Source organism: Stegostoma tigrinum, chromosome 2 (assembly GCF_030684315.1).
Source record: "Stegostoma tigrinum isolate sSteTig4 chromosome 2, sSteTig4.hap1, whole genome shotgun sequence".
Classification (NCBI taxonomy): Eukaryota; Metazoa; Chordata; class Chondrichthyes; order Orectolobiformes; family Stegostomatidae; genus Stegostoma; species Stegostoma tigrinum.
Window position 1 is genome coordinate 52,808,878 of NC_081355.1, and position 26,907 is coordinate 52,835,784.

At 40.3% G+C, this 26,907-nt stretch overlaps 1 protein-coding gene across 1 annotated transcript; it reads right to left on the minus strand.

Moving 5' to 3' along the window:
* Nucleotides 1-774: 774 nt before the first annotated feature.
* Nucleotides 775-26,798, minus strand: med10 (mediator complex subunit 10). Its single transcript, XM_048560163.2, has 4 exons — nucleotides 26,549-26,798; nucleotides 21,992-22,075; nucleotides 14,462-14,564; nucleotides 775-1,822 (listed from the first exon to the last, which is right to left on the minus strand). The coding sequence occupies exons 1-4, from the start codon at nucleotides 26,668-26,670 to the stop codon at nucleotides 1,724-1,726; spliced, it is 408 nt and encodes a 135-aa protein (XP_048416120.1). The 5' UTR covers nucleotides 26,671-26,798; the 3' UTR covers nucleotides 775-1,723.
* Between the last annotated feature and the right edge of the window lie 109 nt (nucleotides 26,799-26,907).

The window sequence follows — 26,907 nt, forward strand, 5'->3', positions numbered from 1 at the left end:
ATGGGCTCAACACTGACCTCTGTGGAACTCCAATTATCACTGACTGCCATGCTGAAATAGACCCTTTATCCCTACTGTCTACCTTCTGCCAGTCAGCCAATTCTCTATCCATGCGAGTACCTTACCCCTAAAACAATGAGCTTTAATCTACATTAATCTGGTTAATTTCTTACACAGCAGTATTTTTGACAATAATTGTTACTAAACTAGTTTTGGTTTGCTATTTAGTTATTTATAACCAAAATTTACTTTAGTATCAACTTTATTCAAAATACTTTTCTATATGGAATATTGTTTTCAAAATGGATCCCTGGAATCCTACAGGATTGGCAAAGTCAAAAATCCTTGAATCTAATTTTAGTCTAATTTCCTTACCTTTGTACTTGCTAACTTTCTGGCACGTTATTTTTGTTGTTGTGTACTAACTTTACTAAGCGATCTGAATAGGGCTGAGAGAAAACTTTTATAAATTTAAAGATCCAAAAAGGTCAATAGTTTAGATGACCATTGCAAAATAATTTGAAAATATTAACAACTGTATTAATAATTAATTTCAATTGCAAAGTGTAACTTACTAAGCTTAAGGAAAATTTAATCAAAATCTATGATATATAAATCTGAACAGCAGTTGAAATGTTATGACTGAAGGCTATTAAATGATTATAAGTTCACCAAATTCAAGTGGGAAATGGCACTATTCATGGAATCAGTGAAATAAAGTGAGTATTGATATTTATTTTGTCATATCAATACATAATAAAAATGCACAGTGCAGTAAATGTGGAAAAAGCAAATTTTATTTCCATGAACAGCTGCCTTAAGGACACAAAAATTCACAAACCTCAAGGACCAGAAAAATAACATTTCCTCATCTTTTCTCCCCTCATCACCTCACCCCACCCCCCAGGACAGTCAATATGTGGAGCTCCCAGAAAACGTAACTGATGTAGAACAAAACAGAATTTTCCAGAAACTCTCAGGAGTGAACATTTCCATGGAAGGACAGAGAAGTAATGAGCATTTCAGGACGATGACCCTTCATCAGAACTGACAAAGACTGATTGGGAATGACTGGCTCTGTACGAAAACTGTGATATTAACTGTTAAATTGTGGGAATGAGATCTCAGAAATAATTAACATCACTAACCGATTCTGCACTGTCAGTGTCATGGAAAACTTTAGTATTTGTTACCGCAGTATGGGATGGATACTCATGGACTCTGAGCTAAAAAGCCTTCTTTTCTGCAGTAGCTTTTCCGAAGTGACCTCATTTGCCACTTTTAAAGCCATTCAAAAATTGCCGTTTGTAATAAATATGATAAGCCAAATATCTGTTTAAGCATTGTGGTAGCAAAGAACTTATTTCATTCCAAAAATTGTTGCACTGACTAGCACTATACGAAGTGAATTTCTCACACGTACTGGTATAAAAGTACTTCAATCAATTTTGCTGAGTTTATCTTCCCATCCAATGTTACTTTCACATTATCTGACATGTACTAAATAAGTCCCATTTAATCCAAACACTAATGCATCTAGGAAGTGCAAAGTCCTTTGCACACTTCCAGGCATTTAAGTCAATTTTAGTGTAGGAAACTAATTGTGTATTACTTTTCAGCATCAAGGAAGAACATCTCCGGCTGTAAAACGTTGTCCACATTCAGTTAGTTCCTGAACAAAGGAAGCAATTTCATTCCATCAAATCAAACTTATTGTATCCAGCTACGTGGACAGGTGATCTTCACATCGGATAGCTCGGTATTTGGACATTTCTTCAGGAAAAACTTTGCTCAATTCGTGAATCAGAAGTCCCTTGAATTTCTGGAACAATAAAGAAGATTCGTTAATTGCAAGGTGTTTTTACATAAGCTTAGAGAGTTATTATTTTTATTTCATTTTAACTCTGTTCCTTGCATGCTTTAACCATCCATTACATCAACACCACCCACCCCTCCATGCAAACTTGATGGCTAAGTCATTTTCAGGTTCTATTAGTTAGAGGTTCAGTGTCTTCATTCATTCTTTAATGTTCAAAAGAAAAGTTGCAACAACGTCTGAAGACTTTTACAAAAAAAAAAAGATTGTACAAATATTAAGATGGCTCAGAATAGTATGACAATTATTTGCTATTTTTTGCAAAATTGAGATTCTCATTGTGTTGTAAAGCAAATAACGTGGAGGTATCTCATTACTAGCGTGAAACAAAAAAAACTGAACATGTTTGCTCTCAGTTCAACACCACACTCTCAACAATGTCAGCTGGAGAAGACAAAAAGCAAATTTATTTTAAGAAACAGAAGATGGGGAGGGAACAAATTTCCTTACTTTCAAACCGGGTGCAGAAAGACAGTTTCTATGGAGTTTGGAGCTAAAATAACTACACATGAAAGAGACACAAATCAAGTGGTCTAGAAAAGAAATAGTACTTTCCTTTCTCCCCAGTTCAGTTCGCTTTTTAAGCGGGCAAACAGAAAATTAGGATCACTAAAAGGAAATGCTGCCCATTGCAGCTCATCTGCAGTCACTAAGCATTCTGAGCCTGACAAGACTGGAGACTTTTTTTATCTTATAGTTTTGTTGCCAGTGTGCTTGGTGTATCTAGATGCACTGGTCCCTGGGCCTTCCTCAAATCAAAGCTTAGCAGTTTCCAGTCCCACCTAGGTTCAAATCCAGCAGCGAAGAGTTGGGTGGCCGAGTACTAATAATAATGATGAAGCCATGCCCGGACGCTTGGTCGTGAACTAAAGACTTGCCGTGTAAGGTCTGTCTTCAATTCATTCGCATTTACTGTTTTAAACAGTTCTGACAGTTCCGAAACCTGCCCAGAAAATCACCACTCAACTGTGAACAGGGACACCAAAAGACAAATAAGGATGGATGACGAATATTACCTTGGTGGGGTTGACAACAGTAGAGAGGACAGCCTTGGTAAGATTGGAATCAGTCAGCAGTGAGAATTGGCATGATAGCCTTTTTGGGGGAGAACAGGTGGTAAGAGGAAGAGAAAGACAGCTGGGCATTTGAGACGGGGGATGCGTAAACATTGTTAGAATGGGAGTGGTGTCAACATTGTTGAGTTTGCTGCTTGTAGAGTGCTTTCACAGCAGATTTATTTCATGCTACACTCTTCAACAAACTTTACATCTGCTAGGAATATCTCTAAGAAAACCTGTATAAATGAAGAGGGCAAATGAATCTCAGGATCACGATAGTTGCAATGCAAGAGCCTACCGTTGGGCCAACAGCATCTGAACTTGCTCGCCAAGTGTTTTAATTGAATGACAAAGTTTGGGCAAACAAACAGTCACAGTCTATCATTTTGGCTACTTGATCCCTATGTTTTAGAGAATTGTGCATCATTTGATTAGATTAAAACGAACAATTAGAAGCTTATATTTCTCTGGTAAATACCAGATATTTCTGCACATTGTGATCCTGAAGAAGTCTCAATACACATCAGCCAACTGCAGTTATTCGCTCTTCCCCATATCAGAAGACTCAGATCATTATTGTACGGAGATACATCTACCAAGACATTGCCATCACATCATACAGTCAACTTTTCCCATAACACAAAGCATTAGATTTTTATGAGACACACAAGTTTACTATGCAAGGTTAATAATAGAAGCATGGGATGTGGCTCTATGTATTAAACAGCTTTAGTGAATACATGCAACCCTGACAGCGAAGGAACAATATAGAAGTATAAGGCTTATGGGAGGATTTTCCAAGCAAAGCTTTTCCAATACTACACATACTTGAATGATAATGAAATCAGTACAAAATTTATAAAGCTCAACATTTTTCAACCTCAGCTTTGAAAAGCTATAAACATTTAATACAAGTATCAATGCAGATGAGCAGACACAATAGAACATCTCTTTGCAGTGAACAATGATCTCATAAATGAGAAATATATGGACTCCCTTAGCTATGCTCTATTGCATACACTCAGTGCCGTGTTTTAATCAGTTTTCCATTGTATCTTTGTTACAAAGAAAGACACAAAGGGTCACGTATCTAGAAAAGAGTCTTAGATTGGGGTTTAGATGTTGATGCAAAATAACCATGAGTCAGCAAGTTGCATTTCTATAGAATCTTTAACGTAGTAAAACATCAAGACACTCTTAGTAATATGAACAAAACTAGACTAGGACAGATAATTAAAAGCTTGGTTATAGACTGGTGTTAAGGAACGTCTTAAAATAAGGAAAGAAAGAGAGAGAGGAGGGGGGTTTAAGGAGGCAAATTTATAGATTAAGGCTGAAGCAGAAGGAAAGGCTGCCAGTACTGGAGTGATTAAAATGTGGAGTGAACAAGATGCCATAACTGGAATAGTGCAAAGAATGAGACACGTTGGTCTGGAGAAGGTTACAAGAGAGGGGACTTGGTGAGACTTTCCAACAAAAATTAACATTTTTTCCCCAATTGTGTTGTTAATGGACCAGGTGTCAAATTATCAGAGAACAGAAATGCAACTTAAGATAATGTGCCGGAGCAGAATTCGGAAATTTATGGAGTATGAAAGCGGTGCAATGAATTAGTCATGTTTATAGATTAAAAAAAGGCGTGGATAAGGATTAAAGATGAACTGATGCTATGATCAACTCAGGCACCAATATAACAATAAAATAAACAGCCTTGGTGATGCAGTGCTTATATCAACTCAAGATTATCTTGCAGTCAACTAGAACAATATTTTGGCTCAGCCATGGATGATTGCCTGGCAGAGGAGTGGTGTCAGTAGCTAAGAAATGGTGGTAAATTGAAAACAGCAGGATGTATTTATCGTTGGCAACAGTGGGACCCTCTAGCTGACCAGCGGGACAAGAGCTTCACCAAATTACGTGCCACTCACTAATCCAACAATAACATAGTTGCGTTGCCTGATTAGTCGTCTTACAAAAATCTGTTCCTCCTCTTTACCATTCGAACATCCTAACCTAATCCCCAATTAAGTGTCCTATAAATAATCAGATTGTACAATTTTTCCACTCTACATATTTTTGAGGACGAAGGAAGTAATAAATTAGATTCTAACTTTTGGGAAAATAACAAAATGCACAATCATTAAAGTTATCTCAAGCCATTTTAATCTTCTTTTATCCTTTTCAGTAATAACTTCAATCTTTGGAAATAATTCATGCCACATTTCTCTCCAAGACAAATCACTGGTGACAGAACAATGATATTAGTAAAATTATCCACATTTCAGCTCTTTTGCTTAGGCTAAGCTTTAGGTGCACACTTGCCTGGGCTTCTTTTAGATCCATAACAATACTTAACAGGATGGCATGCAAATTTAAGAATGCTCATTTTCGACTGGTTTGACATTCATAAAACAAAGAGGAAGGCTGTCATCTGATTGTGCATGTACTGGCTCTTCAGCAAAGTAGTGTATTCCCCTCATCTGTCAAAATTACTTATTATTTGTGCCTTCAAGTATTTTTCTAATTCTCTTTTGAAAATTATTGAATCATCTTCCACCAACCTTCCAAGAAGTGCATTCCAAATCAAAAGAATTTAACAGGTAAATGTTTCTGTTTCCTTCTGATCTTTGGTCGAACACCTTAAATCTTTCTCATCTGACCAGAGATTTTTGCCATCAATTGTTACAAAAGCATCATTTTTCTGCACAGTCCTTCAGCAGTACAGTCATCTTAATAGTTAATCCAACAGTTACAGAAACTGTCAAGTCAAAATTATAAGTCTATGAAATCAATATGCAAATACTTTCCATACAGTCCACTTTTATGCAGACCTACTTGACACAGAGATAACAAGGTGTAGAGCTGGATGACCACAGCAGCCCAAGCAGCATCACAGGAGCAGGAAGGCCGACGCTTTGGGCCTAGACCCTTCTTCAGAAAACACATAGCTAAGGGCGTGCTGACATTTCCTTATATTTCAATCCAACTGATTCTGCAACATACTTAAGAACAAATACTTTCTACACAAACTTTGAAATTAGGAGCGGATGAGGCCACTCACCCCTGTACCCCGCTAAAGGAGCTGAACTATGCAGATGATGTAACTGACAAAAGACCAAATTGTTTTTTGATAAAAGAACACACCTTCGTTAAATGATTATTTTCCCAGAAATATCATACAAGTAGTTTAGAAGTGCTTTGTTTTGCTACAATGATTACTTACTGGCCTGATGTGAAACATCGAATGCACATTCTCACCTACCCATTAACATCTTATCTTTTATAAGAATCTATTGACCTCTGTCTCAAAACGATTCAAGGACTTTGTTATTCTCAAATTTATGGAACATTTCATTGATGAAATTTGAGAAGTATGAGCCCGGAAGGTTAATTTCCTGAATAATAACTAGAAAGCATGATCGGAATTCAGACAGTCGTTTTGTTTACTTCACCAATTCTTTATCTCTTGTGGTGCTGGAAGAACAATAAATTGTTTGGATCAATCTATGACAGAGCCTAGAAGACCTAACGCAGGAAGGCAAAAGGGAAAGGAAGTGGGGAGACAATGACAGAGAGAAAGAGGAAAGGAACAGCCAGACAGAACAAAAAGGGGTGAGAAAGGCCAGGAACAAGAAAGGATACAATGTCTCCAAATTTCTTGAAATGAAGCAACTTTCTATAAAAACAATGAACAAAATCCAAACAAGAAGTGGGGAAGTGGAAGAGTGAACAGCAGATTGATGAATGGCCATCCAAACAACATCCACTTGTACAATAAGGCTAAGATTCACACCTGCTAAGCAAAGAAATTAAAATTAGGGTAGTGCTCACAGTGATGTCTTGAACTCAAGTGTTGCCTCTGAACATCTGTGAAATGTCTCATTGAAAGATGAGGTATTGTTCCACAAGAGAGCATGGAACTCCATTGGAGATGGTCAGTAGCTGAGTGGACAGCCTGACTGCCAGGTTGCCAATCGTTTTCTTTCACTACCTTGACATTTTGAATGAGCTCATTGGTAGTTTGGTTCATTTACAAGATCAGGTTATCAGAAAAAACTGTTACTCCAACATTTCCTGTGCAAAGTACTCTCTCACTCTCTCTCTCACACACACACAAACTCACTCTGACCAGTGAAACTGCTGTTAAACAATTGCTGCCCAGCTACTGACTTTAATCTAGCCCAAATGTCCTGAAAGTTAATGGCTCTTTTTCACAATGCTCAGCCACACAAAGGCTCACTTTTGGCTCAGTGAAAGTCTCAATAAAAAGTGAACCCAAGGCCGACTCAAAACTAAACAGTAGGACTCCGAGATAATAAAATGTGAGGCTGGATAAACACAGCAGGCCCAGCAGCATCTCAGGAGCACAAAGCTGACGTTTCGGGCCTAGACCCTTCATCAGAGAGGGGGATGGGGTGAGGGAACTGGAATAAATAGGGAGAGAGGGGGAGGCGGACCGAAGATGGAAAGAAAAGAAGATAGGTGGAGGGGAGTGTATAGGTGGGGAGGTAGGGAGGGGATAGGTCAGTCCAGGGAAGATGGACAGGTCAAGGAGGTGGGATGTGTTAGTAGGTAGGAGATGGAGGTGTGGCTTGGGGTGGGAGGAAGGGATGGGTGAGAGGAAGAACAGGTTAGGGAGGCGGAGACAGGTTGGACTGGTTTTGGGATGCAGTGGGTGGAGGGGAAGAGCTGGGCAGGTTGTGTGGTGCAGTGGGGGGGGGGGGGGGAACAAACTGGGCTGGTTTTGGGATGCGGTGGGGGAAAGGGAGATTTTGAAGTTGGTGAAGTCCACATTGATACCATTGGGCTGCAGGGTTCCCAGGCGGAATATGAGTTGCTGTTCCTGCAACCTTCGGGTGGCATCATTGTGGCACTGCAGGAGGCCCATGATGGACATGTCATCTAAAGAATGGGAGGGGGAGTGGAAATGGTTTGCAACTGGGAGGTGCAGTTGCTTATTGCGAACCGAGCAGAGGTGTTCTGCAAAGCGGTCCCCAAGCCTCCGCTTGGTTTCCCAATGTAGAGGAGGCCACACCGGGTACAATGTATGCAGTATACCACATTGGCAGATATGCAGGTGAACCTCTGCTAAATATGGAAAGTCATCTTGGGGCTTGGGATAGGGGTGAGGGAGGTGGTTTGGGGGCAAGTGTAGCATTTCCTGCGGTTGCATTGGAAGGTGCCGGGTGTGGTGGGGTTGGAAGGCAGTGTGGAGTGAACAAGGGAGTCATGGAGAAAGTGGTCTCTCCGGAAAGCAGAGAAGGGTGGGGATGGAAAAATGTCTTGGGTGGTGGGGTCGGATTGTAGATGGCGGAAGTGTCGGAGGATGATGTGTTGTATCCGGAGGGTGGTGGGGTGGTGTGTGAGAACGAGGGGGATCCTCTTTGGGCAGTTGTGGCGGGGGCGGGGTGTGAGGGATGTGTTGTGGGACTCCAAGCTCTGTCAGTCTGTATACTGTTTCAGACAAGATTTCAACTGAATAGATTCAGCCAATTCCCTGAACACTACACACACGGAGCTGTGCTCATTCATGCTTCAAAACAGATTCAAAGTCCAAACACACAGGCAAATATGTTTTCAAATATATTTGTTCTCTACATAGGCTGCAGTAAGAAATTAGCTGCAAGTGACTCCTCAGGTTATGAAATCTACTCCTTATTTCAGTAAAACCCTCTTGGTCAAGTACAAGATTAATTAAAAGGCTGCTTTTTTTGCCAACACTACCATCAAACAGAAGAGGAATGCAGATAGTGTGGCTGAAGGGAATGGGGTGGAATTGAAGGATGCTGTGTCAGTCAGCCAATCAACAATATGTTGAGGGAACAGGGCTTGATCACTGTGCTATGATGTGATTGCCATAATCTACACAAATAGAAAGCTCTCTGCCATCAGCATTAGCAGCACACAATCTTACTGGAAACCATACCAACCACCCGATCAGAGACTGGCAGCACATGACAGCTTGCCTGGGATGTGAAGTCAGGACCTCTTGGGTACTAATTAGATAAGCCAAAATGAATCATACACCTAGATAAATGAACCAGTCACTGACAATACAATGAACCAATGTATGCTTTCATTGTGTATAATTTGGGCAACAGTCATCCTTTCACCAAGAAATATCAATTGTTTACCAATTATACCAAAGATCAGCCAGTAACAAGGAGAACAAGAGTGTGTTCAGGCTTCACAACCATGATGTTTTATTGGAATTGGGAAATGTTCAAACTGTATTAAGTTTCAGCAAGTATTAGAGAGGAAAAACTAAAATGGCAACCTGGGACATTGTGAAAGTCAGGAATTATAATACACCAATAGATTTTGTGGTGCCATATTGCCTGATTGTGGTAGACATAAGCTCTTGAACATTCCCAAATGGCAGCAACATTGAACTGATTCAATTGCATGTTTCAAACAAACAGAAAATCAATGAAAGAAGCACAATTGATGCAAAGTGAAGTGATTTGAGTAGCACTGAGCTAAAAAACTGCTGAAAGGCCAAGGTGCTGGATGTGCAGTTCATAAATGGCCAAATTAAAAGTGGGTGAGTAGAAATGTGAAGAATGCTCATTAGCGAGAAGCATTCAACAATGGAAATGTAATGAGGTCAATGAACTGTTGTCAGGTAAGCTGCTACAGTGAAAGGACAACATTCAACTTTAGCAGGTTAACCATAGAAAGGGTTTTCCTCTCTTCCTTTATCATTACTCTCTCCAAATCTTATACAGCACAGTTACATCAAGAATTCTTGAGACTACTGACATGAGATATGCAAGAAAATGTCCCCATGTTTTTGTCGTGGCTCAACAGTTCAGAACTTTTGATCTTCATGGTCTTCTTTCAAGTGCAATTTATTGTTACTGCTTCCATTTCTTAAGTATTGCTGAAAACATTTTGTCAAAGCTTTCCATTTTGTATTCATCAGCACAGTTCACACAATACTAATTCGAGGGGAACACCAAAATTCATATTGCATGACAGGAGAGTATTAATTTCTTGAAAATGATCTGACTGGTAGAGGCATTACCATTAAAATTGCAACAATTAATATTCACAACATTTGATGTTCAATTGAAACTGGAGATTTGCAGGATAATCCTGATCGTACGAAGAATTGAACTGACATCCAATTCGGGCCTGTCAGTTGGGCTCACATTGTGGGACACATGCATGGAATGGAAGCAGCATCTAATCCACTGGACCGTGTTCTTTGCAGAAAAACGAACACATTCACAAATTGAGTCTGTTTCAACTCAATACAACAGTTAACACATTTTCTGGGCAATGCCTGACTGATCAGGGTCAATCAGTTTAGTTTCAAATTTAAACAAAGACTGACGGGTAACTGTCAATCATTAGTTGATGCATTTTTCATGACAATAGGCTACGACAGCCCAAGTGATAACCAATCAGCACTCTCCTCTCATGTAATGTCAATGCTGATTTTCCCTTCGGATTTGTACGTTTGCCAGCTATCCTGATAAATGTGGGAGCGTTTTGATAAACGCAACCATTTTCAGTAATATTCAAGCTCTGTTCTTCAATTTCCATTATTTACTGTACAAAGAGCTCTTGTCCCCTTTGCAATTTCATATCCTCAATATCTTTCTTTTGTTTCTCAACTTCAGTGCTTGTCCATTTACATTTACTTAAAGCAAGGAAAAGGGATTGTGGCCTTGTATCACCTTTGCTTCCGCGATTACAAACATTCCCTTCTGAACACAATTTATTTTATTCAAAACCAGAAACCAAGATAATTCATTTGCCTATTAAACCACATTGCGATGGAATCTGAGAAAAAGAGAGATTATTGTGTTTGAGAAAGACAAACCAAAAAAAGGAAAATCAAACCTTTCATTGGTTACAGAGACAAAGGCTGAAACCAATATTGGTAAACGAAAATGTACAATTGAAACTACAGAAAAAGGAAAAAAACCAGAGCTGTTATTAGCTGTCCTTATAGGACAGAAGTGCAAGCTACTGTAACATGCTCCTGCTATAGCACTGGGGGATCAAATCCCAGGCAATCCACTGCTCTCATTCTGCCCAGTGGCTATAGTTGGAGACAGCCTCAGCTGACTGGAGTTCAGGGAGCCACTACACTGAGTCAATTCAATTTTTTTTGGGGTGGCCTGGTGATTCAGTGAAACACCAAGAACCTGGATTCGATTCCAGTCTCAGCAACTGTGCGTGGAGTTTGCATGTTCTCCCCCTGTCTGCACAGTTTCCTCCAGGTGCTCAAGTTTCCGCCCACATTCCAAAGATGTGCAAATTAGGTGAGTTGGCCATAATAAATTGCCCATAGTGTCCAAGGAAGAGTAAGTTAGGTGGATTAGCCATGGGAAATGCAGAGTTACAGGGATAGGGTGGTGGGGTGAGTCTGGATGTGACGATCTTCAGAGAGTCAGTGTGGGCTTGTTGGTCTGAACTGCCCATTTCCACACTGTAGGGATTCTATGATCCAGCTGTTGATTAGTCCAGTGACGCAGTACAGACAGGCTGAAGATGACAGTTGCTCAACCAGGAAGTTTTCAATTAGCATAAAGTTAGTTGCTACAGTAGTTTCTATTACTTAAAGATAATATTGATGGATCTACACAACACAGATCACCCTAAAGTTGAGAAGATTTTGCAGATGCATGCACCATTTTTGGTGAAGAAGGGAAATTGCTGTCAGCTGAGCAGCAAGTTAGCCACTAGAACGAAAGACTAAAATTCTTTGAGGATGAGACTTTTGAAGGATTTTTGCCAAAAGATCAATGACATAAATGCCAAATGGATTATAATGATGATTTCATCAACCATGAAATGAGTAATTTGTAGTTTATAATCACCTATATTTTCTGTTAAATTATGTTTAGCCTATATTGATTCTGGGTTTGGGTATCAGTGCTTATCGAAGATAGTATTTCGCATCTCCTACGTTTGACCCTTGCATAGCAAAATACTTGTACTTTAAACCACAAGATCTTGTAGCACTTTTTTCAGAATTTGAATTACTTTATTTTAAAAATTGTGTTACTCAACCTTTGCTTAGTCTCCAATGCACTAAGATTCACATTTATAATCACATTCTAATTAAGGGAAAACTGCAAGGAAAATTAAATGTGTCCCACCTTCAAAATCAGTTCCATAGGAACTGCCTTACTGATCGTCCAGATCTACAAATCCACCCACCACAAGTTAAAAATAAGAATGGGAAAAGGCTACTCTGCTCATTACCTAGGAATTCAATATACTCTCGACTTTAACATGAACCTAATTGACATCTCTAAAACAAACTGTGCATGATTATATTACTCCACTAACCAGTATAGAACATAGAACATAGAACAATACAGCGCAGAACAGGCCCTTCGGCCCTCGATGTTGCGCCGGCCTGTAAACTAATCGAAGCCACCCCCCCTACACTATCTCATCATCATCCATACGCTTATCCAAGGACTGTTTAAATGCCCCTAATGTGGCTGAGTTCACTACATCAGCAAGCAGGGCGTTCCACGCCCTTACCACTCTGAGTAAAGAATCTGCCTCTGACATCTGTCTTAAATCTATCACCCCTCAATTTGTAGCTATGCCCCCTCGTACAAGCTGATGTCATCATCCTAGGAAAAAGACTCTCACTGTCAAACCTATCTAATTCTCTGGTCATCTTGAATGTCTCTACTAAATCCCCTCTTAGCCTTCTTCCCTCCTGTGAGAACAGACCCAAGTCCCTCAGCCTTTCATAAGGCCTTTGCTCCAGACCAGGCAACATCCTGGTAAATCTCCTCTGCACCTTTCCCAATGCTTCCACATCCTTCCTGTAATGGGGTTACCAGAACTACACACAATATTCCAAGTGAGGCTGCACTAGTGTTTTGTACAGTTACAGCATGACATCATGACTCCGGAACTCAATCCCTCTACCAATAAAACCTAACACACTGTAAGCCTTTTTAACAGCACTGTCAACCTGGCTGGCAACTTTCAGGGATCTATGTACATGGACACCAAGATCCCTCTGCACTACCAAGAATCTTTCCATTGACCCAGTAATTTGCCTTCCTATTATTCTTCCCAAAGTGAACCACCTGACATTTATCCACATTGAACTCCATTTGCCACCTTCCAGCCCAGTTCTGCAGTTTATCCAAGTCTCCCTGCAATCTGCAACATTCTTCCACACTGTCCATTACTCCACCGACTTTAATGCCATCTGCAAACTTACTAACCCATTCATCTATGCCTGCGTCCAAGTCATTTATAAAAATGACAAACGGCAGTGGTCCCAAAACAGATCCTTGAGGCACACCACTAGTAACCGGACTCCAGGCTGAACATTTTCCATCAACCACCGTTCTCTGCCTTCTTACAGAAAGCCAGTTTCTAATCCATGAAACAAGCCGAGATGTACCTCGAAGATTTAAAGCTTGAAGTGAACAGGAGTACACAACAAGCTGGTTGCAGAAATTCACAAAGCATCGTGGTATCGAGTTTTGTTTTCTTGCCCACTACCTAAAAACACTTCACTCATTACAGCCAATTAACAAATATTGTCATTAAAGTTGTGGTCAATTTTAGAATACTTTTTCCCACTTAACAAAATTATGATTTTGCAGTTTTGACATGTGTGAGAAATCATGAATCTGGTTTAGACAATCACACATGCTAGATGGATCAACTTTGACTTTCAGAACTTGAGAGATGGTAACTTAGAGGAGTGCAGCCACAGCCAGGTCTGTGACATCACACATGGCTCCGCTAAATAGGAGGGAAGAGGAATGAAAACCCAATAGTGGTCAGGATGGTATACTGGCACCAGTAGCGTCAAGGATCTCACCAAGCTGCTGCAGAACATACATATGCAAAAGAAAGAACCGAGGTTACAGTCCACAGCAAGGCGAGAGGATGAATTTGAGTGTGTTAGTAAAGAGATGAAAAAGCAGGACTTCAAAGGCTTGAGTAATCTCATGATTACCCCCAATGCCACATAGTAGTGAGTACAGGAATAGGAGGTTTGAGTAAATGTGCATGTGGCTGAATAATTCATTCAGGAAGGAGGGATTTAGATTGTGGAAGCAGTGGGGTACATTCTGGGGTGGATAGATCACATCTTAGCAGGGTTGAGACCAACATGCTTGCTGGTAGATTTACTGGCACCGTTAAGAATTGATTTTAAAAAAAACTAGCTTGTCAGTGGAATTTAAACCTGAAAGGAAACTTCGAAGGGGGAGAAAAGTTCATAATGGAAGGAAACAAAGCAAACAAAATTACAAGGTAGCAGAAATAAAGGCCAACATCAAATAGGGTCACAGCATGGAAAAATATTAAAAAAGGAAAAATTGAAGACATCATCCAAATGCATGTAGCATGCAAAACGAGGAAGATGAACATTAAAAACAAACAGGTGCAATCTAGTTGATATTATGGAGGTGAGGCTGCAGTGTGGCCAAGGCTGGGAACTGAATACTCACATTTCTTTGATAGTCTCATAAAATGACTCTTTTCAATCAGTACTGGCAAAGAAATTCCTCAAATTGTTTACCTTCAATGTGTCAATTTTCCCTTTGACTTGTTCATTCTTGGCCAAGGCTCGCTCCAGACATTCTTTGGTGTAAAGTTGAGGATTCCGACCTTGATCAATATACCTGCGTTTAAAATGAAAAATATGAAATGGTACGAGATGCTATGAGTGTACATTTTTTCTCACTATTGCACAGCAATATTGCACAAGGGTCGTCATTCTGAACACCAAGAACTCAAATGAAACACAAATTGAAATACAAGTTTCCAATCAAAACATCATATAGATTATTCTCTTGTGTTCACCTAAACTCCCCCACTTGAAATTTGAGGAAAGAGAAAGCTTTCCAACTACTACTACCACTACCAGCGAAGATCCCTTATCATGCAAACTTAGGCCCTCCATTCACTGCAATACCTTTGTAAAATTCAACGATCTATTCAATTGATCTCACTTGGCCCTTGATTACTTAGGAAAATCTTCAGTCCCTTCCATCCCTGATCATTCCCATCAGCAAGCCACATCCTTACTCTTGCAATTTCTTACAAGTACCAACATGAGTATCCATTGAACAAATATCTTGAAAAAAACCTATCAAAGCTGGCTGGAGCACAACAAGCTCTACTAATCCTCATTTTCATCTGTCAACACCACCTACTAAAAAAAGCAGCATCCAGGACAGTAAAATTAAACCTTGGCTTCTCTTCAGTTACCAATTGTGTCCTTAGCCCCTTTTTCCTGTCCTGTCTGCTTTCACCTGCAACAAATACAAGCAGTTGATGGATTTCTCACTTAGCATAACACATAATCCATTCAGTTAGCCTTGCTGCTTCCCCACTTACACTTACCCATCAATCTAAATCAACGCCATACAAATCTTGCCCTGAAAACGCCTTTCTCTCAGCTTCAACCTTGTTCCTGACCACCCAATTTCTGTTCCTTAAACACAAGCTGCTATGGTCCTGTAGCATTAATTTAGGTTAGGGAACAAAATTAGAAGCTCACAGTTGGCTATGAACAGAACAACTTTTCGAGCTATACTACAATAGGGAAGGACAAGATGATTTGGGAATTAATACATGGCTAAAGTAGCAACATTGTAATAAAAGGATGTCACTTTGTTCGACACTAGAAACTTGAAATAGGTAAGGCTACATCTGACCAGGAAGGATGTTAACATGCTGGAAAAACAGAAATTTAGGGTGGCAAGATGTTTAAACCCCAGAAGGGCAAATGAAGATACTAGGACATACAGAATTCATCATCAGTAACTGTCAATTGATAAAATTTGATTTGAAAACAGTAATTATGTTTAACACAGTAGCCACAGTGTTATGAATTTGAAGAATTTGAGCGCATTTACCAGACTGATTTCTGGGATGGCAGGTTTATCATGAGAGATTGGACAATCTGGGCCTGCAATTACTAGAGTTTAGAAGGAGGAGGGAAAGTCAGATTGTAATGCATCAAATTCTGAAAAGGCTGAACAGAGTGGACGCAGAGCTGCACACAGTTAATGACTCCCCGGCAGGAGATTTTTGAACAAGGGGTCACAGTTCAGCCATCTCAGACTGAGATGAGATATTTATGAAACAGTGGAATTTTCTACCAATGATCAAGTTACTGACCATATTTTAAATAGAGATTAAAAGTGTCAAGAATTATGCGAGCAAGTGGGATTATGACATTGAAGTAGAGAATCAGCAATGATCACGTTGAATAATGGAGCAGGATGAATTCATTGAATGAGCTACTCATGATCCTATTAAAACATTAACAACATCCAATAGCTACAATGTGATGAAGGCTCAGTGTATTATTAAGCAAAGCGGAAAGATGACCTATAGGTTTAAATTTGATTTGTATTTCTATATTGTGGATGTTAAGAGGAGACCAATTTTTATAGGTCCATTTTATTCTTTGTGCTTTTGTTCTAAATGTGTTGCAAGAATGACTAAGTACAGTTCGGAGATTTGGTTTGTTTAAATGCATCTGAATAAGCTCTTTACATCACAGAAGATTATTAGTTCAGTGTATTAGGGACAAAAAGGTAGGAGCAAAAAACTGTTGTTGCCTAACAATGAGAATGAAGCAACATAAAATCAGAAAAGGCCAGGCAATATGCACCTCATTCAGGAAAATTCTGCAGAGCAGGCTCTAAAGCAGCTAGGATGGTGAAAATGTTTTGATTTGTTTAAAAGAAAACTCCATAAAGAAAAATGACGATGGACGATATATTTAAGGAGCCAATGCTAAATAACAAGTAACCTGTGTTAGCAGTGTATTTAAGGCTGGCAAAAAGAGACATTAACCAAAGAAAACAATATAGAGTGAATGCTAAAACATTTTCAAAAGACAACCAGTTACAGATGCACCAACTGAACGAACAGTTTTAAAAGTGGAGAAAGAATGACCCAAAAAGTTGAATGCCTGCACAGTTCTTGTTAAGGGTAAAAGAATTAATGATATTTGTAATAAAACCATTTCAAATTTTTCTTGTAGAGTCTAAGTTCAGCACAGTGGCTCAGTGCTTAGCACTGCTGCCTCTCAATGCCAAGGACTCGGGTTCAATTCCACCCTTGGGCAACTGTCTGTGTGGAGTTTGCACATTCTCCCCGTGTCTGCATGGGTTTCCTCCGGGTGCTCTGGTTTTCTTCCAAAGTCCAAAGATGTGCAAGCTAGGTGGATTTGCCATGCTAAATTGCCCGTAGTGTTCAGGGACATGTAGGTTAGGTGGGTTATAGGGGGTGGGTCTGGGTGGGATGCTCTGAGGGTTGGTATGGACTTGTTGGGCCGAAGGACCTGCTTCCACACCCAGGGATTCTATGATTCTTTTTCCTGTGTAATAAATCTTTGACTTCTATAAAAGCTCTAAGCAGCCTCTTCAGGAAAATGTTCAGCAACAGACCACCACAGTAAACAAATGGCAGAAATAAAACTTATGGCCTGTCTAGCCACATTTCATTTTGGGATCTGACTTGCCCAGTTTTACCATCAGCTGAGATAACAGTAAAAATAATACTAACTAGACTTTAATCACAAAAGTATAGATACAGAATTCTCCGTCAATAATGAGCTTTTATAAAACCTTAAGACCTCAGTTACTGGATTGTGTAGAGCACTGCAGTCTGCCAAAAATTACCAAGAGCTTTGAAAGTATGTAGCAAACGTTGGGGTGTTGAATGAGGACATAAGAAATACAAGGAAAGTCATGAAAGAATGCAAATGTGACTTTCTCCCCCAGAATTATGAAAGGATGACACAAGGTAATTTTTTTTTAAAGAAGACCACACCCATTAGTTAAAGGGTAATGCATCATAGAATCAGAATGATTTCAGCACAGTGATTCAGGTCATGAGCGCATTTGTTCTTTACTAGAGCAATTCATTGAGTGCCATAGCACAGCAAACTTTACCTTTTCAAATAATGATACAATGCACCACAAAAGCCATGATTAAATCTGCCTCTACTGTACTTTCAGGTAGTGCAATTCAGATCTTAACCACTCACTCTTAGAGTTACTCCACATATTATTGTTGCTAATTTTCCAAATTACATTAAATGGACGCACTGGCTCTAGATTCTTCCAAAGATTACAGCTGCTCCCCACCTATCCTCAACATCCTTCGTGATTCTGAATATCTTTATCAAATTCCTCTCAACCCTCTCTTTTACAAGGACAACCCCAGATTTTCAAAGTGATCCACATAAGAATGATTCTTTGAATGAGAAATTTCAGTTAAGTCTTGTCTGCGCTCTAATGTCTTCATATTAAGATGTGGTGAAATGACAGCAACAAGGATGAGGCTGAATTTTTTTTATACTTGCTTTCATATTCTATCCTAGATTAATAAAGTTCATGACTGTGAATGCTTTATCATCCTGGCACTTTCAATGATTTGTCCCTCTGATCTTGAACACTCTTTAGGATTGTCTCTTATCTTATATTGCCACTTGCGCTTCTTCCAACCAAAGTAAGTCACATCACAGTTCTCTGCATTAAATTTCAGTTGTCATTTGTCCATTCATTTCAACAAACTTGTCTATGCCCCTTTGCATTCTACACAAGTTTCCTCAATGTGTGCTGTTCACATAAACTTCCAATTTTATCTGGAACTCTGACACTGTGCCACTAACACCAAAGTTTAGGTCATTAATATTTAACAAGAGCTAAATTCCAACATCAGCCCCTGAGGAGCTCTACTGTAGATGTTCCTCCAGTCCAAAGAAAACTATTTTTCAGCTCACGTCACATCCATGTTGCTACTGTCTACGGGTTTTATCTTTGTTTAGAAAACTGTTGAAGCAGTTTATCAAGTGTTTTGGAAGTCCATGGAAACCACACCAACCATATCAATCCTTTAAACCAATCACTGGAACAAACTTAAATTAACGCTGTTTCAGAGATAGTAGGAAGTGCAGATGCTGGAGAATCTGAGACAACAAGGTGTAGAGTTGGATGAACACAGCAGGTCAAGCAGCATCAGAGCAGCAGGAAGGCTGGCATTTTGGGCCTAGGCCCTTCTTCAGAAATCTGAAGTCAAAGCCCGAAATGTCAGCCTTCCTGCTCTTCTGCTGCTGCTGGGCCTACTGTGCTCATCCAGCTCTACACCTTGTTATCTTTAATTAATGCTATTTGATTTGAGAAACATTCATATCCTGATGCTTGAATTGCATCAAAAAATTAATATGCTCACTAATCAGTTTCAAGATCTGCAAGCCTTTAAGCAAAATATAGGAACAAAAACAGATTTGGCGAACAGCTAAGTGGTGCTGAATCAAAACGGTATTAAAATGTCACAGATTCCCTATGCAGTCCATTCAGCCCATTGAGTCTGCAATGATCCAAAGAGCATCACACTCAAACCTGGACTCCCACCCAGGCCCATTACCTCACGTTTACCATGGCTAATGCGCCTAGCCTGCATATCCCTGGACACAATGGGCAATTCAGCACTGTCAATCCACCTATCTTTGGACAGTGGGAAGCAACCACAGCATCTGGTGGAAACAGGTCAAAACACTGTTTCAATCCCTAAACGGCATAACATCTTTAAGAACTTCTCTGAGAGACCTGAATCTCGTAACATGAATTCAGTTCCACCTTCCAGTGTAAGGGCATCAAATTTCTGACTTGAACTCATTGAATGTTAGTTATACATAATCTGACCTTAACAAATCAATGCTGGTTTCCCTTAATGAATCCGCATTTGCAAAGTGACCTAATTTTGTCCCAAATTATCAGTTTCAAAAGATTCCCTACCACTGAGGTTCAACTAAATAGCATGTAGTTGCTGGGTTTTTGAACAAGGGTAAAATATTTGGAATTCTCCAGTACTCTGGCACTAGGTCTGTTTCTAAAAAGAATCAGAAAGTTATGGTATGGATCCTGCCAATTTCCATCCTTGTATTTGGTTTGTTTCCTCTCTTCCTGGGGACTTGTAATACAAGATTAAGAAAAAAGGAAAAAGAGGCAAGGCTTTCTACTCCTTGAGACTGTTCCACCTCTCAAATAGGGTTGTGGCTGATTCAACATTTCTCATATCCACTTTCCTGCATTTCCCTCTTAACCCTTGATTCCTATATTAGTCAGGAACTCATCTTTCTTAACATGAAATGTAGACAAGGACTCTGCACCCAAAAGTCTCTATGGGAAGGAGTTCCAAAGGCTTTCAACACTGATAATAAATTCCTCATTTCAGACGAAGATTGGCACTTCTTAATTTTGAAATATGCCCTCTAGTCCTAGACTCTCCCATGAGGCGAAATATGCTCAGTATTTATTCTGTCAAGGTCCTTAAGAATCCTACATGTTTCAAGGGGGTCACTACTCACTCTAAATATCAGTAAGCAGGCTTCCAAATTATTCAGCCTTTGCTCCGAAGACAATTCCCCCCAATGAAGTGATACTTTTCCCTAAATAAGGGGACCAAAACTGAATCATTGAATCCCTGTAGCATGAAAACAGGCCACTCGGCCTAACTGGTCCACACTGGCCCTCTGAAGAGGATCTCACTACTCCAGACTTCCATAATCATATTCCAAACCAGTTGAAATAAGGGCCAACATTCTGTTAGCCATCCTGATTGCTTGCTAGCTTGTGTTTCAAGTACCCAAAAGTCCCTTTATGTTGCAGCTTCCTGCAGTTAATTTCTCCATGTAAATAAAACTGTTCTTTTACTCACCCTTCTGAAATGAAAAACTTTCTCAAATTATATGCCATTTGAGAATTTTTTGTCCACTCGCTTAACCTATTAAGGTCTCTCTGTAAATTGCTTGCGTCCCCCTCACACACTGTCCTTCTACCTATTTTTGTGCTGTCTGCAAACTGGCTATAGTACTTCTTTCAAGTCATTCATATATATTTTAAACAGTTGCGGTCGCAGCACTAATCCTAGTCTTGGGGAGCACTGGTTGCAGGTTACCACCTGAAAAGATCCCTTTATCCCCACTTGGTGTTTCCTGCCCATTAGCCAATTCGCTATCCATGCCAATATACAACCTCTAACACTGTGGACACTTGGCTTAGATCTTAACCTTTTGTGAGGTACCTGTTGAAAGCTTCTGGCGGTCCAAATATAGCATATCTACTGGTTCCGCTCTATTCACTGAGACCTCCTCAAAAACTCTAATCAATTATAATGTGGAGATGGACTGGGGTGGACAAAGTCAGAAGTCACACAACACCAGATTATAGTCCAGCAAGCTTATTTTAAATTGCAAACTTTTGGAGCACTGCTCCTTCACCTGATACGGAAATGTTAATAGTTGAAGGTAACTGAACCTAGTTTACGACCCTCAGAACTTCAGCAACAATTACCTGGGGTTGAGAAAATTCACCCTAACAACCGTAACCACCGTTCTTTCATACAAGTGGAGAGTTGCCATGATTCCCACTGGCTTCAGTGAGTTCCTTACCGCCAGTCAAATCCAGCCATGATGTCAAGGACAACACCCCTCTTATATTTAGAGACTTCCTCTTCAAAGCTCTGATTCCATCATTCACGTTAAGAAAAACAATAGCAATTCAATCTCACAATTAAAATATTTTTGCTATTTATAGTTTTCTGATGACAATCATAATCCAGTTATTCTAATCAGTCCAGATATTGAATCTGCAAAGCACTAAGCTGCTGTGATGAAATTATAAGTAAATAAAATCAATTTTTCAGGGAATTTTACTATCACTTTATCCTACAAAGATGATATTTAATTCTGGATTTACAAAAATAGTTGAAGCACAGCCATTTTGTAATATTCTCTTCTTGTGTAAATGTTACCCTAGATAGCAAAGATTTAATATAATTGCAGTAAAGGCTACAGGTACTTTAACTACTTTCACTTGTGAAACAATTGAAATGACTTACATTAACTGCCTATTAACTATATACAAAAACACAAACAAATGTTCATCTTCATAATTCAGTAATGTATTGCAGAATATAAATACTTCATACAACCATGCTGACTGCACGCTAGCAAGCTGGACAGCAATAATTAGTTCTCAAGAACTTATTCTGTGTCGCAAATTGAGTTACAATTCATACTTACTCAAATACTTCCAGAGGTACATTTATATCATGCAGCTGTTGTCGACATTTATCGACATCCTGCAATCCCGTAACCATAGAATTTCTGGAGGTGAACAGTAAAATATGATTTTACTAAAACTACCAAATTAAGTCAAACTCTTGTACAAAACATTATTAGAGAAATCTTTGGGACAATCATATTTTTCACTTGATTAATGTGACGCAAGATACAAACTCTAACAATGTTTAAAAACAGATTATTTTACAAAAACTTTGCTGTGAAACACCCAGAATTTAAGATGTTTAAGGATTACTGATGAATCCTGTTAAGGATTTCATTAGTTTTACCTTGATTTAGATTTTGGAAGGATTTCCCTTTTATTTACACTGAAAGTTTTACCTGGATCTGTTAAATTCCCACTGTAAATAGATTAAATATAAACAGGATATATATCCTGATATCAGAATTAGAACATAACCAACAATTCACTGATATCCATGTTATTTTTACTTTTCCAGATCCTGGTGTTCAACTCCTACTTAACAAGCCACAAAATATAGCTGCAGAGTGACCAAGGCCAAGAACTGAATGTTTAAGGGTATTCAACATTTAGGAAGGGCTGGTAAAAACGATCAGAATATTAGAGAGAGGAATCAAGGAGTACAATCATCCAAGATAAAACAAAGAACTGTGGATGCTAGAGATCCGAAACAAAAACAGAAATTGCTAGAAAAACCTAACAGGTCTGGCACCTGTGGGAGAAACCAGAGTTAACACGTTGAGACTGGACTTCAAGGGGCTGTATTTCTTCAAAGGCAACTGTACGTGCTGATGCCCAAATGGATTCGGATGCCCTTTTTATTAAGGATATACTTGCCATAGAGAGTGTAAGACAAAAGTTTACTATGCTCATCCCTGGAATGGTTGATTACCCATGAATTTTTTTTAAATTCATTCATGGGACGAGGGCGTCGCTGGTTAGGCAGCATTTATTGCCCATCCCTAATTGCCCAGAGGGCAGTTCAGAGCCAGCCACATTGCTGTGGGTCTGGAGTCACACATAGGCCAAACCAGGTAAGGATGGCAGTTCCCTCCCCGAAAGGACATTAGTGAATCAGATGTGTTTTTCCAATAATCAACAATGAATTCATTGATTCTTAATTTTGGACGTATTTATTGAATTCAAGTTCCACCAGCTGCGATGGCAGCATTTAAACCCGGGTCCCCAGAATGTTATCTGGGTCTCTGGATTAACAGTCCAGTGATAATATCATTAGGCCATTGCCTCCCTTTTCTTGTGGAGATTGGGCTTTTTTTTAGACATGTTTAAAAGAATGAAAAGGGCTCTCATTGAATCATACAAAGCTTTTACAGGGCTCAAGACCATAGATACAGGCATGGAGTCTAGACCCAGAAGAAAATGTCTCAGAAATGAGGCAGGCCATTCAGAACTGAGATAGGCAGGAATTTCTTCACTAAAAATGTGGTAAATATTTAGAATTCTCTACCCCAGATACCTGTGGAGGTGCAGTCAATGGGCATGTTCAAGTTAGATGAATATATTTTCAGATATTAAAGATAGGTTGATGTGGACTTGTTGGGCCAAAGGGCTCGTTTCCATACTTCTATGATATCAAGGGATATGAGGATGGAGTGAAAAAAATGACATTGCTGCACTGTGGCTCAGTGGTTAGCACTGCTGTCTCACAGGGCCAGGGTCCTGGGTTCAATTCCACCCTCGAGTGACTGTCTGTGTGGAGTCTGCACATGCTCCCCACGTCTACGTGGGTTTCCTCCCACAGCCCAAAGACGTGCAGGTTAGCTGGATTGGCCACACTAGATTGCCTGTAGTGTTCGGGGTATGTAGGTGAGGGGGGTATAAGGGGATGGGCATTGGTGGGATCACTGTGAACTTGTTGGGCTGAAGAGCCTGTTTCCACACTATAGGGATTTTATGATTGATTTTAATGATAGATCAGCCATAATATAGTTGAATGAGGATGCAGTCTCAAGGGGCAAAATGGCCTACACCTACTTCAGTTTCTTGTATTTTTATCACAATCTAAAGCTCCAGCCTACAAAACACATGTAAAGTTTACAATGCCACAATAACAAAAAAACTCCTTTGAAGAAAAAGTAGTTGTTCAGTTAGTTGGATACCCCAAGTAAATCAAATTGCTGCAAACAGAACAGTGTTCAATCCCCGTTCTGGCCAGGATGAATCAGTGCAAGTCATGGCACTGTGGTCAATCATCATAGATCACAGAATCCTTCCAGTGTGGAAACAGGCCCTTCGGCCCAACAAGTCCACACTAAACCTCAGAGCACCCCATCCGGACCCACCCCACTAATCTACACATCCCTGAGCATTACAGGCAATTTTGCATGGCAATCCACTGAGCTTGCACATCTTTGCACTATGGGAGGAAACTGGAGAACCCAGAAGAAACCCATGCAGGCAGGGAGAACGTGCAAATTTCATACAGACAGTCACCCAAGGATGGAATCAAACCCAGGTCCCAGCGTTAACCACTGAGCCACCATGCCACCCATAAAAAACTGCAAGTTAAAGCTGCATTCAGGCAAAAAAAAAGACAGGATGACAGGATCCTAAGCCATAGCAGGCTCATTTTGCACACTTCTGCCCTCACTCGTTCTTTTCCCTCCAACAGTACCAATAAGGGCCTCGCTTTCCACCCCACCAACATCTGCAAACAAAGAATCATAAGCTACCATTTCCACCAACTAGAGTGGGATGCCACTAGACACCATAAGACATAGGAGCCAAAAGTAGACCATTCGGCCCATCGATTCTGCTCCGCCATTCAATCATGGCTTATAAATTCCTCAACCCCATTCTCCTGCTTTCTCCCCTTAATCATCAAGAACCTATCTTAGTCTTAAATGTAAGCAATGACCTGGCTTCTACAGCCTTCTGTAGCAGTGAATTCCATATATCCACCACTCTCTGGCTGAAAAAGTTTCTCTTTATCTCCATTACAAAAGGTCTTCCCTTTACTCTAAGGCTGTGCCCTCAGGTCCTAGTCTCTTCTAACAATGGAAGCATCTTCCCAACATCCACTCTGTCCAGGCCATTCAGTATTCTGTCAGTTTCAGTTAGATTTCCCCCTCATCCTTCTAAACTCCAACGAGTATAGCCCCAGAGTTCTCAAACATTCCTCATAGGTTAAACTTTCCATTCCTGGCAAAAAAAAACCTCCTCCGAACCCGGTCCAGGGCCAGTTCATCCTTCCTGAGATATGGGGTCCAAAACTGCACACACTACTCCAAATGTGGCCTGACCAGAGCCTTATAAAGCCTCAGTCGTACATGCCTGCTTTTATATTCAAGTTAGCTCAAAATAAATGCCAACATTGTATTTGCCTTCCTGACCACTGACTCAACCTGCAAGTCTACCTTGAGAGAATCCTGGATTAGAATCCAAGTCTCTTTGCACTTCAGACTTCTGAATTTTCTCCCCATTTGGAAAATAATCAATGCTTTTATTCTTCTTCCCAAAGTGCAAGACCTCACACTTTCCCACATTGTACTCCATCTGCCACTTCTTTGCCCACTCTCCTAACCTGTTCAAATTGTTCTGCAGCCTCCCCACCTCCTCAATACCACCTGTCCCTCCACCTACCTTTGTATCGTCTGCAAACTTAGCCAGAATGCCCATAGTTCCTTCATCTAGACATTAATGTATAAAGTGAAAAGTTGTGGTCCCAACACTAACCCTTGCAGAACACCACTTGTCACCGGTTGCCATCCTGCAAAAGACCCCTTTATCCTCACTCTCTGCTTTCTGCCAGACAATCTTCCATCCATGCTAGCACCTTCCCTCTAACACCATGGACCTGTTTTAGTAATAAAGGTAAAGTTGCCATTACCCTACCAAACCACAAAGCTATTCCCATTAAACACACATAACTGATTGTGGTGTAACCCGACAGTCATTGTGCCCCAGGTTAGAGGAAAAGTTGAGAAGACGAGTCCTTCACGGTATCTCTGCTGGCGGAGGAATTGAACTCACACCGTTCACATCACTTTGCATCAGAAACTAACCATTCAGCCAACTAAGCTAACAAACCACCTAGCAGGAAATTATATACAAATCTGTTACTAAATTCTAAGGAACGGTCACTGGACTCAAAACGTTAACTCTGTTTTTCCTTCACAGATGCTGCCAGACCTGCTGCGCTTTTTGCAGCAACTTTGATTTTGCTCCTGGTTTACAGCATCCGCAATTCTTTCGGTTTCACTTAATAAACTCGTGTAAATTTGAAAAGCCTACAACATGGAAATGCATCCTGACTAGGTTACTAAATGACCACATCCAGCTAAAATGTAATTTAAAGAAATTATGTTTTGCAGCCTGCAATTCGGTCTTTTATGCACTCCTGCCTTCATCCCCCTCCAGTACCATCTCTCCCTAACATTGCCCCACATCACCCCATCACCTCCCCACTCGGCCTTCTGTGTTTCTTCCACTCCTCTCCCCATTTCCACTCTCCCCCACCCCCAAACTCCCATATCTCCCCACCCATCCCAGCTCAGCTCTCCCGCCCGCCTTACAGTTTCTGGTTCAGGCCCGCCTGGCTGCTGGGCTGGAAGTCACTGACAATGATTCCAAGTTGCCGAATGTTCTCGATGAATTTCTCCAGATGCTCTTCCAAGTTGTCGAATTTCTCCGCCATCTCCGCGAGCAGACAAACGGCCGCAGAGGTCCCAATCTCGAGCAGGAAACGCAAACTGCACACTCCGCCTCACACCGCCATGTCGGGCAGTTCGTCCTCTGAAGTCACTTCCGCCCCCTTCACTGCCCCGTGCGTTAGCGGAGAGTTGTGTTTAACTTCGTCCAGCTGCAGACCGTCCAGACTGTTGTTGTTTGCAGTTTGAGGCAGATGTTAAAACGTGAGAAAATATATTACAGT

What these genes read in the sequence shown, in the direction of transcription:
- med10 (XM_048560163.2), bottom strand. Translation starts at nt 26,670, where the DNA reads ATGGCGGAGAAATTCGACAACTTGGAAGAGCATCTGGAGAAATTCATC. An exon ending in GTACCTCTGGAAGTATTTGA is followed by an intron (nt 14,565 to 21,991) that starts GTAAGTATGAAT and finishes TTTTAAACGCAG; the next exon opens with GTATATTGATCAAGGTCGGA. An exon ending in GGAAAATTGACACATTGAAG is followed by an intron (nt 1,823 to 14,461) that starts GTAAACAATTTG and finishes TTATTGTTCCAG; the next exon opens with AAATTCAAGGGACTTCTGAT.